Genomic DNA, 18,737 nt, shown 5'->3' with positions numbered 1-18,737 from the left:
AAGCAAATCATGAACAATTACTTTCTCCTTTGGCACATGAAATCTTGCAAAATCATTGTCAAACTTTTCTTCAGCCGCATTATCAAACGTCAAGGCAAGGCATAACTTATGCCAGCCATTCTTTAGTGTTGAAGTTTCTACCTTCTCCCACCCTCGAGCAGTGAACCAAATAATGTCCTTCATGTTAAATTTTTTAATAAATGTCTGTAAAGAATTGCCAGTACTCACCTCATCTAACAGACGTTTCATGAAAAGTGAGTGATACCTGGCCTTATAATTTCATCCAAATTAAAACAGGTGCTGAACCATCAGTTTCCAGAAAATTGGTGGGCAACCTGCACATTATTCCTGTTTTGTACAACTTTTAATCTAATTATTTCATATATATATATATATATATATATATATATATATTTAATGTAATTGATCTACTTATTTTTTTTCTTTCTATAGGAAGGATTTGGAAACTATAGAAAGGGTACAGAGGAGATTTACAAGGATGTTGCCTGTGTTGGGGAGAATGCCTTACGAGAATAGGTTGAGTGAACTTGGCCTTTTCTCCTTAGAGCGACGGAGCATGAGAGGTGACCTGATAGAGGTGTATAAGATGATGAGAGGCATTGTTCATATGGATAGTCAGAGGCTTTTTCCCAGGGCTGAAATGGCTGCCACAAGAGGGCACAGGTTTAAGGTGCTTGGAAGTAGGTACAGAGGGGATGTCAGGGGTAAGTTTTTTTTTAACGTAGAGAGTTGTGAGTGGATGGAATGGGCTGCCAGCGACAGTGATGTTGGTGGATACAATAGGATCTTTTAAGAGGCTCCTGGATAGGTACATGGAGCTTAGAAAAATAGAGGGCTATGGGTAACCCTAGGTAATTTCTAAAGTACTGTAAGTACATGTTCAGCACAGTATTGTGGGCAGAGGGCCTGTATTGTGCTGCAGGTTTTCTATTTTGCTATGTAGTGCATTGTATTGCTGCTGCTGTTAACAAATTTCACAACAATGCTGGTGATAATAAACCTGATTCTGATTCTGACATTATTTAAGCTGCTTTTACATCAGTTAATCTATATTATATTTCACTGCTGGAGTTTTGAGATCTTTACCTTTTCCACATAATACACGATACCCTCATGGCCGCGTTGACCGGGTGGTTTCCAGCTCAGGACAACATAATTTTTGGTGGCTTCAGTCACCGTAAGTTCTGTAGGTTTTCCAGGGACAATTCCTTCTGTAGAGGCAAAAGTGAGATTTTAATGTATAACTTCAATGTAAAAAATTCCTCAGGATTTTCCCTAACAGATCAATACTTCTTATTATTTAACTCGTATTAATGCCCGATCCCAAATAGTCCTGGAGAAGTTAAACGTGAGGCACTTTTATGAAATGTTTCTAGTGCCAGACCCTGCCTCCCACTGCTGCCCTCACTACCACTTTCCTCCCGTGTTGTTGGGTTGGTTATTCCAGGACTTAGATTCAGGAATTATGAAAGAACTGTGAAATACTTCCAAGGCAGTATGGTGACTTGGAGGAGAAGTTAATTGTGGTGTCCCCATGCACCCACTACCCTTGTCCTTCTTATGTTAGCGATTGTGGGTTTGGAGATGTTAGCAAGTAACTGCAGTGCTCTTTGTAGACAGTAAACAGTGCAACCATGGTATTCTGGAGGTGCTAGGAATTGTTAGATGGGTGTCAGTGAATACACAGAAAAGTTTACTGTACATTTATATGTCAGAGCATTAGGTGAAGCCTATGTTTCTTTGTGTTAAGGGATATATTTAGGGTTATGTTTACCAAGCTGCAAACCAGTGGAGCTTTGAAAAGATGAACTGCTATTGCTTGTGCTCTAGCTAAGCTCTTGAGGCAATATGAACAGAGCTAGGCCATTTTAGTGTTGGAAACCTCAAGCTGAAAATTTATAATGTTACATTTGAAAGGTTGAAGAAATTTAGTTGTTTTAAAGTTTTGCAATAGATGTTTTCATTAAGTTCATTGATAGTTAGCAATCAACAGAGTTGACAAAGTGATAGTTCAAATTTCATTAGTCTTCACTATTGAGTCACTTTAACTTCAAATTCCACAATTTCATGTCTCTGGGATTGTACTGACTGGAACTTAGAAGAATGAGAGGATGATCTCACTGAAAACTATTGAATATTGAAAGACCAAGATAGAGTGGATGTGGATAGAATGCCTCCTATAGAAACATAGCAACATAGAAAACTTACAGCACAATACAGGCCCTTCGGCTCACAAAGTTGTGCTAAACATGTCCCTTCCTTAGAAATTACTAGGGTTACCCATAGCCCTCTATTTTTCTAAGCTCCATGTACCTATTCAGGAGTCTCTTAAAAGACCCTATCATATCCACCTCCACAACCGTTGCCGGCAGCGTATTCCATGCACTCACCACTCTCTGCGTAAAAAACTTACCCCTGACATCTCCTCTGTATCTACTCCCAAGCATCTTAAACCTGTACCCTCTTGTGGCAGCCATTTCAGCCCTGGGAAAAAGCCTCTGGCTATCCACACAATCAAGGCCTCTCATCATCTTATACACTTCTATCAGGTCACCTCTCATCCTCTGTCGTTCCAAGGAGAAAAGGCCGAGTTCATTCAACCTGTTTTCATAAGGCATGCTCCCCAATCCAGACAACATCCTTGTAAATCTCCTCTGCACCCTTTCTATGGTTTCCACATCCTTCCTACAGTGAGGTGACCAGATCTGAGCATAATACCCCAAGTGGGGCCTGACCAGGATCCTATATAGCTGCAACATTACCTCTCAACTCCTAAATTCAATTCCACGATTGATGAAGGCCAATACACCGTATGCCTTCTTAACCATAAAGTCAACCTGCGCAGCCGCTTTGAGTGTCCTATGGACTCGGACCCCAAGATCCGTCTGATCCTCCATACTGCCAAGAGTCTTACCATTAATACTATATTCTGCCATCATATTTGACCTACCAAAATGAACCACTTCACACGTATCTGGGTTGAACTCCATCTGCCACTTCTCTGCCCAGTTTTGCATCCTATCAATGCAACCTCTGACAGCCTTCCACACTACCCACAACACCCCCAACCTTTAGTGGGGGAGTCTAGGACCAAAGGGCACAACCTCAGTATACAAGAATGTCCCTTTAGAACAGACTGAGGAGAATGGGGTTGAGAGAGATAATAAATCAGCCATGATGGAATGGTGGAGCAGCCTTGATTGGCTGAATGATCTAATTATGCTCCCATGTCTTATGGTCTTACTCAGATAAAAAAAAAATGGTTGTTCAGGCCTCATAACATAATAGACTTTTTGACCACAATCTTAATTACTTGGAAGGTGTTTAATAAAGCATCAGCCAGAATGAGGTAAGTAACCCAGTATGAACACCAACTGCCCTTTTGGCCTCCTAGCTTCCTTTTTCGACTTAAGTGAACCTTAAGACTCAAATTGTGTCAGGCCATTTGGATCTAGAACAACTGCCTGGCATGCTCCACAAGTCAGACACCCAAGGATTAAAATCTTCTCATTTTGATTGGCAACACCTCAGAAAGTACATAAACTCTTCTGAGAGAACAATTACTTTTTAGGAGCAAGAACTTTTTGATTAGTTGTCACTTGGTACAGGTTTAGCAGACTAATACTGTATAGAAGGTAACATATTCTTTACCTGCTGGTTCTTCTTCTGTTACAATAATCTGACCAGTCCAGGGGGCTAATGGCATGCCTAATAATTAAATAACAAAAAAAATTAAAAGCTGATTTGAAAAAACTGGTTAAAACATATTTCAAAGTATTTTTGTTGTGCCAGAAATAAAGAGGAAGGGTTAATCAAAGTTGTAAACATACACGTATCTATCAGTCCATAGGGTTCTAATCTAACACAGCTACCACAGTATACAATATATGAGCAACGGCAACTTGCATTGTTTGGAGGATATGACAAAGAACATGACAGTGCAGTGGATATGATGGACATAAATTTTCAGAAACCCTAGGCAAGTCTTATTGCTGAGGAACTGAGTATCACTGGCAAGGCTAGCATTAATTGCCTATCTCTGATTATTACTGATGAAACAGCACTCCATTTTGTGAGATGCTTTAATTTGGTGTATTTTATTTTACCATCGTTTTACAGCAACTATGATTTATTCTGTGCATGTATAGATAATATCAAAAGAGTCACTCAAAAGAATTAGTCTGAGAAGAGGCAGGCATACCCTTCAGCCTATCTCTGTCAGAAGGATCCAAGGCTGCCACAGGATCAGACACACGGGAAGGTCTGCTAATTCCAACCTTATTAACAGCACGTACACGAAAGATGTAAGAGCGTCCCTCCACCAATCCAGTGACAGGGAAGCGGGCAAATTTCACTGGGGTGTCATTACACTGAACCCAATGAGTGGTTCCAACTTCACATCTGTAAGAAAAGAATTTCAGCTGTTTTATGGCACAAACAAAAGACCTACCCCTTCTATTAATTAATTCAGATATCACTATTACACAATAATGCTATAGTTTTATGTTATGCTAGTAAGTACCTTTAAATACCTCAAAACAAAGTTTGATTTTGTTTTGTATGTTGATTTTTCTCTCTTATAGTGCAACTCTGACAATAAGCTGATAATTCAGGTATTCCAACAATTCTGCATCCAGTTCACTGGGTAATGTTTACTGTACTCCCTTCTGATTCTCTGAGGCCCCAATCCTACATTCCCTTCCACTCACCACTGCCCTGGTTTCCTGCAATGTCTTTCAAATGCCGGAGTCGGTGTTCCTATTCTCCCTTCCAATTTACTAGAGCCCCAATCCCCATACTCCCTTCCCCTTCAGTGTGGTTCCAGAGTGACAAGGGTCCTTTATCCCTACGAACTGATTCACTGAGAAATTAATTGCAATACTGTATAATATCTAAAAAGTGAATAAAATGTGGTAGTATATTAGTAGTTACAATATCTAATCATCTGCAAAATTTGCGAATCCAACACCAACACCCAGATTATCGGATATTTACTAGATAGTCCTTCAGTGCCTCACCCAACCTCATATCCTCATGTGGAAGCTTAGGTTATAAAGTTCAAACTTCAAAGTTCAAAGTCGATTGATTATCAAAGTTTTTGCTGTTCCTCTGAGCCTTGTGGTGCATCAGGCGGCAACTTTGCTGTTTCTTTCAGCATTTGTCTATATTTACAAGGCTAAGTAGCTACTTGATTCTCAACCCAGCATGGATGGAAAGTGTGCAAGAAGCTGGCTGAATTCAAATCCAGGACAACTCGCCTCGAAGCCCAGTGCGGATGCCACTACACCATCGGCCACCATATTATCGAAGTACATACTTTGTTGGGTGTTCCCTTTTATTGATTCTTTTGTGTCTCTTATATTTACTGTGATTGTCTGCAAGAAAATGAATCTCAGGGTTGTAAATGGTGACACAACAGAGCAGACAACAACAATATGATTAAAAAAGCAAACTGTGCAAATACAAAAACAGAAAAAGAGAAATAATAACATTAATAATAAATAAAGAAGCAAAGGATATCGAGAACATGAGATGAAGAATCCTTGAAAGTGAGTCTAGTTCAGTGGGAACATTTCCCCACTCAAGTGAAGTTGAGTGAAGTCATCCCCTCTGGTTTAAGAGTCTGTTGGTTGAAGGATAATAACTTTTCCTGAACCTGGTGGTGCAGGTCCTGAGATTTTTGTACATTCTTCCTGATGGCAGCAGCAAGAAGAGAGCAGGACCTGGATGGTAGGGGTCCTTGATGGTGAATGCTGCTTTCCTGTGACAATCCTAGGGAGGGCTTTAACCATGATGTACTGGGCCATAACCACTACTTGTTGTAGGCTATTCTGTTCAAGGGCATTAGTGTTTCCACACCAGGATGTGATGCAACCAGTCAATGTACTCTCCAGCAGACAACAAAGTTTTAGGTTACGTGAATCTTCACAAACTTCTCAGAAAGTAGAGATGCTGCTGTGCTTTCTTCCCAACTGCACCCACGTTCTGCATCCAGGACAGATTCTCAGAAATGACAACATTGAGTAATTTGAAGCTGCTCTCTCTCTATAAATGGTTTTTCAAAAATTTAGTGTGGGATCCAAGTCCCACTAGCACCAGTGGAGAACAGTAACTGTAATCCCACAACTGTTCCATGGATTAGAAATTGAATATTAGTATATTGTAATGATAAAAAACAGGAAAGCATAGAAACATAGAAAACCTACAGCACAATACAGGCCCTTCGGCCCACAAAGCTGTGCCGAACATGTCCTTACTGTAGAACTACCTAGGCTTACCCATAGCTCTCTATATTTCTAAGCTTCATGTAGCTATCCAGGAGTCTCTTAAAAGACCGCATCCACCAGCGCCGCCGGCAGCCCATTCCACGCACTCACCACTTTCTGCATTAAAAAAAACTTACCCCGACATCTCCTCTGTACCTACTTCCAAGCACCTTAAAACTATGCCCTCTCGTGCTAGCCATTTCAGCCCTGGGAAAATGCCTCTGACTGCACAATTAATGCCTCTCATTGTCTTGTACACCTTTAGCAGGTCACCTCTCATCTTCTGTCGCTCTAAGGAGAAAAGGCCAAGTTCGCTCAACCTATTCTCATAAAGCATGTTCCCCAATCCAGGCAACATCCTTGAAATCTCCTCTGCACCCTTCTTATGGTTTCCACATCCTTCCCGTATTGAGGCGACCAGAATTGAGCACAGTACTCCGAGTGGGGTCGGACCAGGGCCCTATATAGCTGCAACATTACCTCTCGGCTCTTAAACTCAATCTTACGGTTCATGAAGGCCAATGCACTGTATGCCTTCTTAACCACAGAGTCAAAGGAGTACTTTTTAAGCAGTTCAATTAAAAGAAAATTTAACCAAATATTATTTTCTGCTCTAAGTCCTCCTCTAATACTTTGAATTAAGACACTCTTTTGTGTAAGGTACATTTTGTTTGAAACTCAATGTCATTTTCTACTGCTAATCCTGCAGTTTGTACTATGTTAAAATTATCTGGTACTATATTATAAAAGAAATAAGAAAAGGAGCAGAAGTAGGCCATCTGGCCTATCAAGCCTGCTCTGCCATTCAGTAAAATCATGGCTGATCTGACCACTTACTCATGGTGTACTTGCCCACTCCCTCCATTGAACGGAAGGTATAAAAGCCTGAAAGTACATACCACCAGGCTCAAGGACATTTTCTATCATGCTGTTATAAGAATATTGCATGGTTCCCTGATCAATAAGATGGGCTCTTCACCTCATAATCTGCCTTGTCGTGACCTTACTCGCTGCTCTTGCTCCATAGCGTAACACGTTATTCTGCATTCTGTTGTTGTTTTATTTACCTCAATACACTGTTGTAATGAATTGATATGTACAGACAGTATGCATGCAAGTTTTTCCACTGTGCATGTGACAATAATAAACCAATATACAAATCTAATTGATAGTACTAGTATTCTTTCTCTGGTAACCCAAACTTCGGCATGTCTTATGAATTGTGGACCTTAAAATGTCACTTATTCAAAATGTTAACTGTTTTTCTCTTTACAGATCTTTGAGTAATTCCAACAGATTCTGTTTAAATTTAATGTTTTGGCATAACTTGACTTAATTAGAAAATAAATTTATAAGCAAATTTATAACGGCTCAGTTGTCGATTTTTACTACTCACCTGTCAACAAAGTACCCAAAGATCGGGCTTCCGCCATCAACTGCTGGCTGCTTCCAGCTGACAATGACATAATCCTTATTGGCGTCCAAACAGGAGACATCTAAGGGAGCAGTTGGGGCTCCAGCAACCTCCGCATCACTATCTGTAAAGTAGACACAAGCTTCTAATTATTTTATCCGTATCAGCTTGCCACTTCTCAACCTGCAATATCTTTCCTAGTTCCTGGATGTGCAGCAATATAACAATCAACTGGTCAATGTCAAGTAAAAGGCAAAGCAAATCAATAGTTTATACAGAAGATACCAGCAATTAATGCATTCCCTTACTCCTATCCACATTGCAGACTCTTTCACACTACCAGTCACTTCATCTGCCCAGTTACAGCAACATTATTGGCTGGTTTTGAGCTCGTGGCCTGTTCATTATATTTTTTTTCAAATGACTGTCATTTTTACAGATATACTGGGTTCCATTCTGTGTTGGTAACCCATGCAACAATGGGTTTAGCAGATTCTTGAAGTCTATTCAGTGGTTATAGGCATAACTGTTATGGCATGGTTCTTCATCAGATTAGAGTATCTCCAATTGCAGACGTATGCCTTCAACAAGAAGATAGCACTCGTGGTGAATGTGAAAATGACTAAAAATTGCAAGCAATTCCTTTCTCAAGATATCATGGGGAATTCAATTCATTGCTGAACATTTTAAATTTACTATAAACTGGAAAGGAAATACTGAGATATTTGCTTGTGCAAAGGCAATGTTATTTTCCTCTGGAACTTTGCTATGTGATCTTGTCATTAAAGTAACAAGTCAAGTAGCAGGATGGCTCCATTGTTGTCTGGTTTGATCCTCAACAAATTTTGGCAAATGTGAGTATCAAGCAAGATATTTATTAACAGCCATTCAACTACTGATATACTCAAAAGTTATTGTCATCACAAGAAGTTGTACAAACACAATGATAAAAACAAAAGGAAGGTTGTGAAAATCGAATTATTAAAGGTGTGATTATTGGATTACAAGCAAAAAGCTCAGCAAGAAACAAAAAAAAATTGTGGGGAATTAAATACCAAAAATTCTGATTGGCTTCCATACGAGTTCTGTGTAAACTAATATTGGGAGTTTGCAAGGGAACTACAACATTTTTCAGCATACGTGCAGAAAGAACAATAGTTACAGTTACGAGTGCAAATGCTCTCAAGAACAGAATACCAGAGCTCAACAGCTTGTAATATTTTATACATACCTTTGGTAATTTCATTCAACATCATATGTCATTTGTAAGGTTTCTATTTATATTGTTTTCGTTGCATTTGGTTGGATGTTAATAAACTTTTTAAAACTTGTTTAAAAGAAACTGAGTTGTAGTTGATTTTCCCCACCTAGATGTGTTTATACTGAACTGGGAGAGTACCAATAGGAAGAAAACTACCTATACAACCACGATCACTGCTGAACTAAGTTTGTTGTACTTATGCTGGTGATTAATTACTCAAAGAGTGATATTGGGATGGTGGTAGAGGAGGGTTGATAATCAGAAAACACCCATGTTATTTGAAGATACCTTTTTGAAGGATGGATGCTGAATAGGTATCATAATGGGAGAAGCTATGCAGAGATATTGTCTGAGAATTTTGTTAATACTGGATCTGAAAGTTTATTTACATACATACCTCTCACAAACACATAGGCACTATGGAGTTCATAACCAGACTTCGTCAGCACACGCATTGTGTACAACCCTTCATCCTCTTTGTTTAAGTGAGTAAGAGTTAGTGTGGCATGTTCACCACTCCAGTGCATCTGAACCCATTTGGACGGATGTAACTGAATACCTAGTAAAGAAATATAAAAGATAGAAAATAAGCATAGGACAGGCGCAGACAGCAAGACAATGAGGCCACAATTCCAACAATGTCTTATGTTTACTTGGCATGCTTATCACTGTCAATGCAGTTAAAATGAAATCTAAAGTATAAAATATTGAAAGTTAAGGTAGGAAAATCCCAAATCTATATTGTCTGCTTGTAGGGGAATTGCCAGCAAGGACACTGACACTTATAATTATCAAATAGAACATTAAGAATGCACAAATATAAATCATGTCTCTTTAACATGCTCATCCAAAAGCAACATCATGCACTCGACCTCTGACTGGAATTTGGTCAGCTGATCTTACCCACATAGTGGCTGTGAGTTGCAGATTTCAGAGTCACGACAGCAAAAGGCTATCAATAGCAGCCAATATCACCCAGTATCTTGGCTGATATCTAGTTAACCATTTTCCAGCATTGGTCTTTGTGACAAGGAACCACACTGTGTCATATCACCTAAATTCACAGATTTAGCTTTTGTTATAAGTGTTAGAGAACTACGGCTGGTTGGAGAACGATAGGGAGAAGGTTAGGGAGGTTTGATGAATGCTTTTGAACAATATGCCAGGAAAATTGGGAGATAATTAAGGAATATTTTTGTTTTTGTTTTCAGTTTAATTTCTTGGTAAATATGGTGTCATAATGATTTCTCCAGCACAGAAAGGACACTTACCATCACGCCACCACTGGATCTCTGGCTGAAATCGCTTTAGACTGGGGTGAACAATGACAGCGCAGCCCAAACTCATCGTCTCTCCTTCCATACCAAATGACACACCGAACTTTTCAACAATATGCACATCAAACTTCACGTGAGAATCCCCAGGGAAGTAGTCATCTGTTTAGAAAAGTATATAATATTCAGAACCTTCCATTCATTTAAAAATGCAAACACGAGTTGATCTGCAGATGCTGAAATTTCAAGCAACACACATCAAAGTTGCTGGTGAACGCAGCAGGCCAGGCAGCATCTCTAGGAAGAGGTACAGTTGACGTTTCGGGCTGAGACCCTTCGTCAGGACTAACTGAGCTAATAAGAGATTTGAAAGTGGGAGGGGGAACGGGGAGATCCAAAATGATAGGAGAAGACAGGAGGGGGAGGGATGGAGCCAAGAGCTGGACAGTTGATTGGCAAAAGGGATATGAGAGGATCATGGTACAGAAGGCCCAGGGAGAAGGAAAAGGGGGAGGAGGGAAAAAACCCAGAGGATGGGCAAGGGGTATAGTGAGAGGGACAGAGGGAGAAAAAGGAGAGAGAGAAAAAGAATATGTGGATATAAATACTGTCCCATGATCCTCTCATATCCCTTTTGCCAATCAACTGTCCAGCTCTCGACTCCATCCCTCCCCCTCCTGTCTTCTCCTATCATTTCGGATCTCCCCCTCCCCCTCCCACTTTCAAATCTCTTACTAGCTCTTCTTTCAATTAGTCCTGATGAAGGGTCTCGGCCCGAAACATCGACTGTACCTTTTTCTAGAGATGCTGCCTGGCCTGCTGCGTTCACCAGCAACTTTTCTGTTTGTTGCTTCCATTCATTTTCATGCTTCCACTAGTGACCCCTGCAAATATTTCCCGAGTTAGCCTTTACAAGTATTGAGCAAATTGTAATTTGCTGCAAAGGGTAAATATCCCCTGACTTGACCTCTGGTAGCCCAAGGGAAGAGTTGCAAATGGGTAACAGGAAGTTACAGGTTTGTTCAGTATGAAATAACTATTTTATATTCATGCAGCTTTCGACCGTTACTGCAGTAATTTCACAATAGTCAGGGACAGCAACAATGAACACATTTAACAAGAATCTGCCTAACTATATAGCCCTGATAAGAAGTCGGACTGCTAACATACCTATCAGGTGAAATAAATTTTAGAAAACTTATTTTGACTGGTTTTGTCAACATAATACAAAAAGTACTGCAGATTCAGATGCCATAAAAGAGACTATAAAAACAAATGAAACCCAGTTGATCATGCTAACTTAAGATCTAAATCTATTAAGCCTTGAAAAAGTCTCATATAAAAACAGAAAGTACTGCTATGTAATGCTGGATTTATCAACATCTGAAAAATATTTTCAGTTTAGTTTTGTTCCTTCTATGTTCTGAATAATCAGATTAGGGAAATAACCATCTCAGATCCCAAAAATAATAAAGACATCTAAGCGACATGAACTGTGGAAGAATAAAAGCTGGATTGAGGATTTAAATATACTTTTGGCAAGTTCATTTTGAAAAGTTAAGGCCTGGGGCGGATCAGCCATGACCAGATTGAATGGATGGACAGATTTGAGGGGCCAGGTAGCTATTCCTGCTCCTATTTCCCTGTATTCCAAACAAAAAAATGCTAGAGGCATTTAAAATTCAAGCAAACATGAATTATTTACTGCTTCTTATAATGAAAATGAAATTGGCAATCACATTCAAATGAATGGGACAGTATTGGATGGGCCACTTCTGGCTGACATAAAGCTGGATAGCCTGGAAGGAAGTTTTGTGGTTTCTCATCTCAGTACAATTAGGAATCACTCCTGAACTCAATGGTTCCAAACTTGGTGGCTCTGCACTGTGTGCATGCAGAAGCGACTGACATGCATGCCGTAGCAAACAGCTGGTTTTCTAGAGCAATACTAACTAAAAATCCATCAGACAGAGCCCATTAACATATTTGACCTTTCAAATGCTGATCATTAACTCTTTAACAATATTATTTTCTTTATATCTGGAGAATACGTGGTCATATTATTTAGATCATCATCACTGATTCTTACGTAAACAACAGGAATTCTGCAGATGCTGGAAATTCAAGCAACATACATCAAAGTTGCTGGTGAACACAGCAGGCCAAGCAGCATCTATAGGAAGAGGCACAGTCGACGTTTCAGGCCGAGACCCTTCGTCAGGACTTGACGAAGGGTCTCGGCCTGAAACGTCGACTGCGCCTCTTCCTATAGATGCTGCTTGGCCTGCTGCGTTCACCAGCAACTTTGATGTATATCACTGATTCTTTGTTGCTTACTATTGTATTTATTAAAGCAAAAATAATGCTCTTTGCAGATTTGATTTAAACTGAACCACTGTTGTATTACAATATGTAAAGTTTCCAAGAATATCAGTTTTGCGATATTACAAAGCAACACACACAGAATGCTGGAGAAACTCAGCAAGTCAGGCAGCATCTATGGAAATGAATAATCAGATAACATTTCGGGCCAACACTGTACTTCAGGTCTGAAAAGGATGGGGAACATCTTTTTGGTCCTAAAGGAGGGTCTCGGCCCAATATGTCAACTGATTATTCATTTCATAGATCCTGCCCGACCAGCAGAGTTCACCCAGTATTTTATGTGTATTGCTTTGGATTTCCAGCATTTGCAGACGTTGTAGTACCTGTGATATTCTATCTACCTGGTTAATTTATCAAATCAGATGAAATCTAGTGTCACTTAATCAGAATCAATTATCAACTGGCTACAGTTTATTATTTTTAATGAGATCAAAGGAAGTTCTATTTCAGTGGTTCTCAATGTGGACCATGCCAGTTTTCGTAGTAAAAAACAAGAATCGGGCAGCCACAGGAGCTTCTGAATGGGCCACAAGTTTCCTGTTTTGATTTTTAAAATTACTAAAATATATAAATAAAAAAGAAATGAATAAATGTAATTTAGTTATCTTTAACCAAGTTGCAACCAGATATTCAAAAAACTTGCTAGTCTGTGTCAGCTGCCAGGATCTCACTAAATACCCAAGTAATGATATTAAGTGCTTTATTGTTTCTGGTTGGAAGGATATTTTATATATTATAAATAAAGTATCCTTTTCAGGGCTTCGAAGTAGTTTTGTTTTTCATATACACTTGTAACATTATATTTAACATACAATACCTATAACCTGTTAAAACAAATATTGACTGTATATCGGAATAATTAGTACAGTTGACCCCCCAACAAAAAAACCTTAGTAACTAATGGAGACTCTAAAAGTTGGGGGCCACACAAGTAAATGAAAGTCACAATTGGGCCACAAACAGAGAATGGTTGAGAACCACTGGTGCAGATCTCAAGAATGCTGAAAAGAGGGAAAATGTCACATCATGGAATGTTAATTAGTGTAATGTCAGGTTTCTGATTTTAAACTCTACAAATTACAAATCATAGAATTATCTACATATGAGTTAAAATATAGATCAATGTTATTTAGCAATCAATTAATAGAGTAAAAATTAGTTTATCCAGCAGTGGTATCTAATAAGCTGACTATACTGATAAAAGTGGTACGTACAGGAAGGAATTCCATATCTTCCCGGATGGAATGAGAAATCATCATGTTCAGCCTTGAACCCTGAAGCAAATAGGAAACAGAAGGGTGTCTATTGATGCATTCCACCAAAAATAACACAAGTCACTGAAATGGGTAACATTAAAAAGTTATTTGCATGGACATACTCTTCACCACAACTGATGCATAAGCTGAAAGTTCTCCCTTGGCATTCATGGCAGAAGCATGATATTGGGCAGTATCATCAAAGTTACAACTGAAATGGAACCAGATGGCAAAATTAGATACAAAAAACAAGAAAACTATATTTGTTATACAATTAGCTTTTTCAATTGTTTAATATTGTCCTAGTTTGTCTTCTCTCAAAGAAACTGGCTCATTGTTGGAGCAGCTACCGCCTAGTCTTTCATTGATTTTATCTGCCATGGAATCCTAATGCGGCACTCTTTCTGCCTCAATTGGTACATCCTATTTTTGATGTTTAATTGTTGCTTTTTTTGTTTAATTGCTGTTAGCTGTGAAAATATCAGGAACATTACAACTTAACTTAGCATTTCATGATCATCTTCCTCTTAGTGTTGATATCAGGGAAGTTTAAGTTTATTGTCATCTGACTGTGCATATATGTATGGGACGCGATTGTAGCGTAGGTGATTAGCACTAGGTGCTATTACAGTTCAGGGCATTGGAGTTCAATTCCATTGTTATCTGTAAGGAGTCTTTAAATCTTCCCTGTGAAATGTACGTGTTTTTTCTTGGTGCTCGTTTCCTCCCACATTCCAAAGATGTACTGGTTAGCAGGTTAATTGGTCAATGTTGATTGTCCCCATATTAGGCTAGTGTTAAATCAGGGGGAGCTAGCCAGCACGGCTTGAAGGGCCTATTCCGTACTGTGTCTCATTAAATAAATACAACAAAATGAAACAACATTCCTCCAGACCACTGTGCACCCACATAAAATATATATATCACACACAACACATAAATAAATGCTACTATGATTAAATTAATCAAATACAATTCAAAATGCCTGTAGTGTGCAGCACAGGTAAACAGTAAACAGCAAACAGCTCACTCTCCTCGTGACGAGATCTCAATGGTTGCAGGGGATTTATTAGTCTCACAGCCTGAGGCAAGTAGTTTTTACCCGGTATGACAGTCCTAGTCCTGATGTTCCTAAAACCTCCTTTCTGTTGATAGTGTGATCAAGGAGATTGTGGGATGGGTGGTCGGGATCCTCAACAATGCTTTGGCCCCTTTGAAAACAATATTTCACAATAGAAGGGGAAGGAGACCCCAATAGTCCTCTCAGCAGTTTTTAATCATCCTCTGTAGGGTTTTGTGGCCCGATGCATTAAAGCTTCCAATAATGTATCCAGACAGGACACTCTCGATGGTTCTTCTGCAGGAAGTTGTTAGAATGGGGGTGGGGGGGGGAGCCTTGTGCATCTCACTCTCCTTAGAAAGTGTAGAAGCTGATGTACCTTCTTGACTAATGAGGAGATGTTGTAGGTCTAGGTTAGATTGTCCATTATGTGTACACCAAGCAGATTTGTGCTCTTTACTCTCTCCTAAGCAGAGCTATCGATATGCAATGGAAAGTGGTCAACCTGCACCTTCCTCAAATCTGTATCCATCTCTTTTATCTTCTCACATTGAGACTCAGGTTGTCATTCTCACACCATTTGACAAGCCTCCCTACCTCCTCTCTGTATGCCAACTCATTATTGCTGCTGATGAGGCCAACCACTGTAGTATCATCAGAGAACTTGATGATGCAAACTTGAGCATGGGCTAGATCTGGCAGTGCAGTCGTGTGTCAGCAGTGGGCTGAACACACAGCTCTGGGGGACAGTGTGATGAAGCTTGAGACATTGCTTCCAACTTGGACTGTCTGTGACTTTTCCATCAAGAAGTCTAAGATTCAGTTACAGAGAGGGGTTTTGAGTCCAATGAGGACTGTTTCCCACAGCCTCTGAAGAAAATCTTGTTAAAGGCCAAGTTGAAGCTGATGAATAACAAGCAACACACATCAAAGTTGCTGGTGAACGCAGCAGGCCAGGCAGCATCTGTAGGAAGAGGTGCAGTCGACGTCTCAGGCCGAGACCCTTCGTCAGGACTAACTGAAGGAAGAGTGAGTAAGGGATTTGAAAGTTGGAGGGGGAGGGGGAGATCCAAAATGATAGGAGAAGACAGGAGGGGGAGGGATAGAGCCTAGAGCTGGACAGGTGATAGGCAAAAGGGGATACGAGAGGATCATGGGACAGGAGGTCCGGGAAGAAAGACAAGGCTGGGGGGGCGGGGACCCAGAGGATGGGCAAGAGGTATATTCAGAGGGACAGAGGGAGAAAAAGGAGAGTGAGAGAAAGAATGTGTGCATAAAAATAAGTAACAGATGGGGTACGAGGGGGAGGTGGGGCCTTAGCGGAAGTTAGAGAAGTCGCCGCATCTGCTCTCAGGATGAGGCTTTTCATTCTAGGATGAGGGAGATGTCTTCCTTTTTTAAAGAAAGGGGCTTCCCTTCCTCCACTATCAACTCTGCTCTTAAACGCATCTCCCCCATTTCACGTACATCTGCTCTCACTCCATCCTCCCGCCACCCCACTAGGAATAGGGTTCCCCTGGTCCTCACCTACCACCCCACCAGCCTCCGTGTCCAACATATTATTCTCCGTAACTTCCGCCACCTCCAACGGGATCCCACCACTAAGCACATCTTTCCCTCCCCACCCCTCTGCATTCCGCAGGGATTGCTCCCTAAGCAACTCCCTTGTCCATTCGTCCCCCCCATCCCTCCCCACTGATCTCCCTCCTGGCACTTATCCGTGTAAGCGGAACAAGTGCTACACATGCCCTTACACTTCCTCCCTTACCACCATTCAGGGCCCCAAACAGTCCTTCCAGGTGAGGCAACACTTCACCTGTGAGTCGACTGGGGTGATATACTGCGTCCGGTCCTCCCGATGTGGCCTTTTATATATTGGCGAGACCCGACGCAGACTGGGAGACCGCTTTGCTGAACATTTACGCTCTGTCCGCCAGAGAAAGCAGGATCTCCCAGTGGCCACACATTTTAATTCCACATCCCATTCCCATTCTGACATGTCTATCCACGGCCTCCTCTACTGTAAAGATGAAGCCACACTCAGGTTGGAGGAACAACACCTTATATTCCATCTGGGTAGCCTCCAACCTGATGGCATGAACATCGACTTCTCTAACTTCCGCTAAGGCCCCACCTCCCCCTCGTACCCCATCTGTTACTTATTTTTATGCACACATTCTTTCTCTCACTCTCCTTTTTCTCCCTCTGTCCCTCTGAATATACCTCTTGCCCATCCTCTGGGTTCCCCCCCCCCACTTGTCTTTCTTCCTGGACCTCCTGTCCCATGATCCTCTCGTATCCCCTTTTGCCTATCACCTGTCCAGCTCTTGGCTCCATCCCTCCCCCTCCTGTCTTCTCCTATCATTTTTTATCTCCCCCTCCAAGTTTCAAATCCCTTACTCACTCTTCCTTCAGTTAGTCCTGACGAAGGGTCTCGGCCTGAGACGTCGACTGCACCTCTTCCTACAGATGCTGCCTGGCCTGCTGCGTTCACCAGGAACTTTGATGTGTGTTGCTTGAATTTCCAGCATCTGCAGAATTCCTGTTGTTTGCTGATGAATAACATGCTGGTTTATGAGGCATTGTTTTATAGTTGGGACAGGATGGAGGATCAGTGAACTAGTTTGAGCAGTAGGTGAACTGGAAAGGGGCCAATGCAACTGGAAGGTGGGACTTTATAAAATCAATTACCAGCTACTCAAAGGACTTCACGATTGTTGAAGTCAGTGGCACTGGATGGTAATCATTTAGGCCAATTACCATCACACCCTTGGGCATTGGAATGATGGTGGCTGTCTTGAAGCCTGCAGGTTCAGTAGACTGTTGACACGAGATATTAAAGATGTCTGTTAAGGTCTTTGGTCAATGGGCCGTACAATCCCTCAGCACCAGACTGCATATGTTATCCGGCCAGTAGCTTTGTGGGGGGATTTACCCTGGCTAGGATCCTTCTCACCTCAGCTGTGGCCTGACAGGGTGCCTGTTCCTCAGGGAGAGAGGGAGCTTTCCTCAATGTCACATCATTCATTGCATCAAATCATGCACAGAAGCCAATCAGCCTATCAGGAAGGGAGATGTCACTGTCGTTGACACGCAGGGTGGACTTGTAATCTGCCATGATTTGTATACATTTCAAACTGTGCAACTTGTCCCTGGTGTAACAAAGTTGTCAGTGAATTTTCTGTGGCATTCTCTCTTTCCCTTCCTGATGGTGCGGGAGAGCACGGCTCTTGTTGGTCTTCGAATCATCCTATCCCCTGATCTGAAAACTGTGCCCTGATCCTTTAGCAGTGCACAAGCCTCTGCAGTGAACCATGGTCTCTGGTTTGTCCTGGCAGTGTAGTGATTAATCACAGTAACTTCCTCAATACATTTTCCTTTTTAGCCAGTCACCAATTCCACAAGTTCATCAATGTTGACATGATGATTGTAGGTAGCCCCTCCCAAATGAAGTCCTTGCCATATAAAATAAGATCCCACTTTATTCTTCTGGGCACTAGTTAGTCAATTCAGAATTTCTCATTTTTGTACCAATGTTGATCCTGCTGGTTGCATAGGTTTTATATTTGCTTGTCACAGAACTTTTGAGTTTATCATTGAAACTAACTGTAGAACATTTGAAATAGCAAGTGTCAGTTATATAGGAGAAACTATAGTGTCTGCACTGCATAAAAAAGCAGGAAAAGAAAATGTGATGTAAAATTGAATGAGGTAATAAAATTAAGAATTGTACTTGCATTAATACTGTTTTTTGGGAGATAGCATTAGGTTAGTGTAGTATGCTGATCTCTCCATTGAGA

General features: G+C 40.9%; 1 protein-coding gene across 4 annotated transcripts in view; it reads right to left on the bottom strand.

The window, feature by feature from the left end:
- Positions 1-18,737, bottom strand: part of myom1b (myomesin 1b) — a 187,441-nt gene that overhangs the window by 131,737 nt on the left and 36,967 nt on the right. For all 4 annotated transcript variants that reach the window (XM_063062392.1, XM_063062401.1, XM_063062408.1 and 1 more), the window contains exons 6-13: positions 14,000-14,088; positions 13,836-13,895; positions 10,234-10,398; positions 9,360-9,521; positions 7,684-7,825; positions 4,223-4,422; positions 3,673-3,729; positions 1,108-1,232 (exon numbers count right to left, since the gene is read on the bottom strand). In XM_063062392.1, the coding sequence (XP_062918462.1) occupies positions 1,108-1,232; positions 3,673-3,729; positions 4,223-4,422; positions 7,684-7,825; positions 9,360-9,521; positions 10,234-10,398; positions 13,836-13,895; positions 14,000-14,088 (1,000 nt within the window). The remainder of the gene's footprint in view (positions 1-1,107; positions 1,233-3,672; positions 3,730-4,222; positions 4,423-7,683; positions 7,826-9,359; positions 9,522-10,233; positions 10,399-13,835; positions 13,896-13,999; positions 14,089-18,737) is intronic.

This window comes from Mobula hypostoma, chromosome 1, assembly GCF_963921235.1.
Source record: "Mobula hypostoma chromosome 1, sMobHyp1.1, whole genome shotgun sequence".
Classification (NCBI taxonomy): Eukaryota; Metazoa; Chordata; class Chondrichthyes; order Myliobatiformes; family Myliobatidae; genus Mobula; species Mobula hypostoma.
The sequence above is the reverse complement of the archived record's forward strand: the minus strand, read 5'-3'. Positions and strand labels throughout refer to the sequence as shown.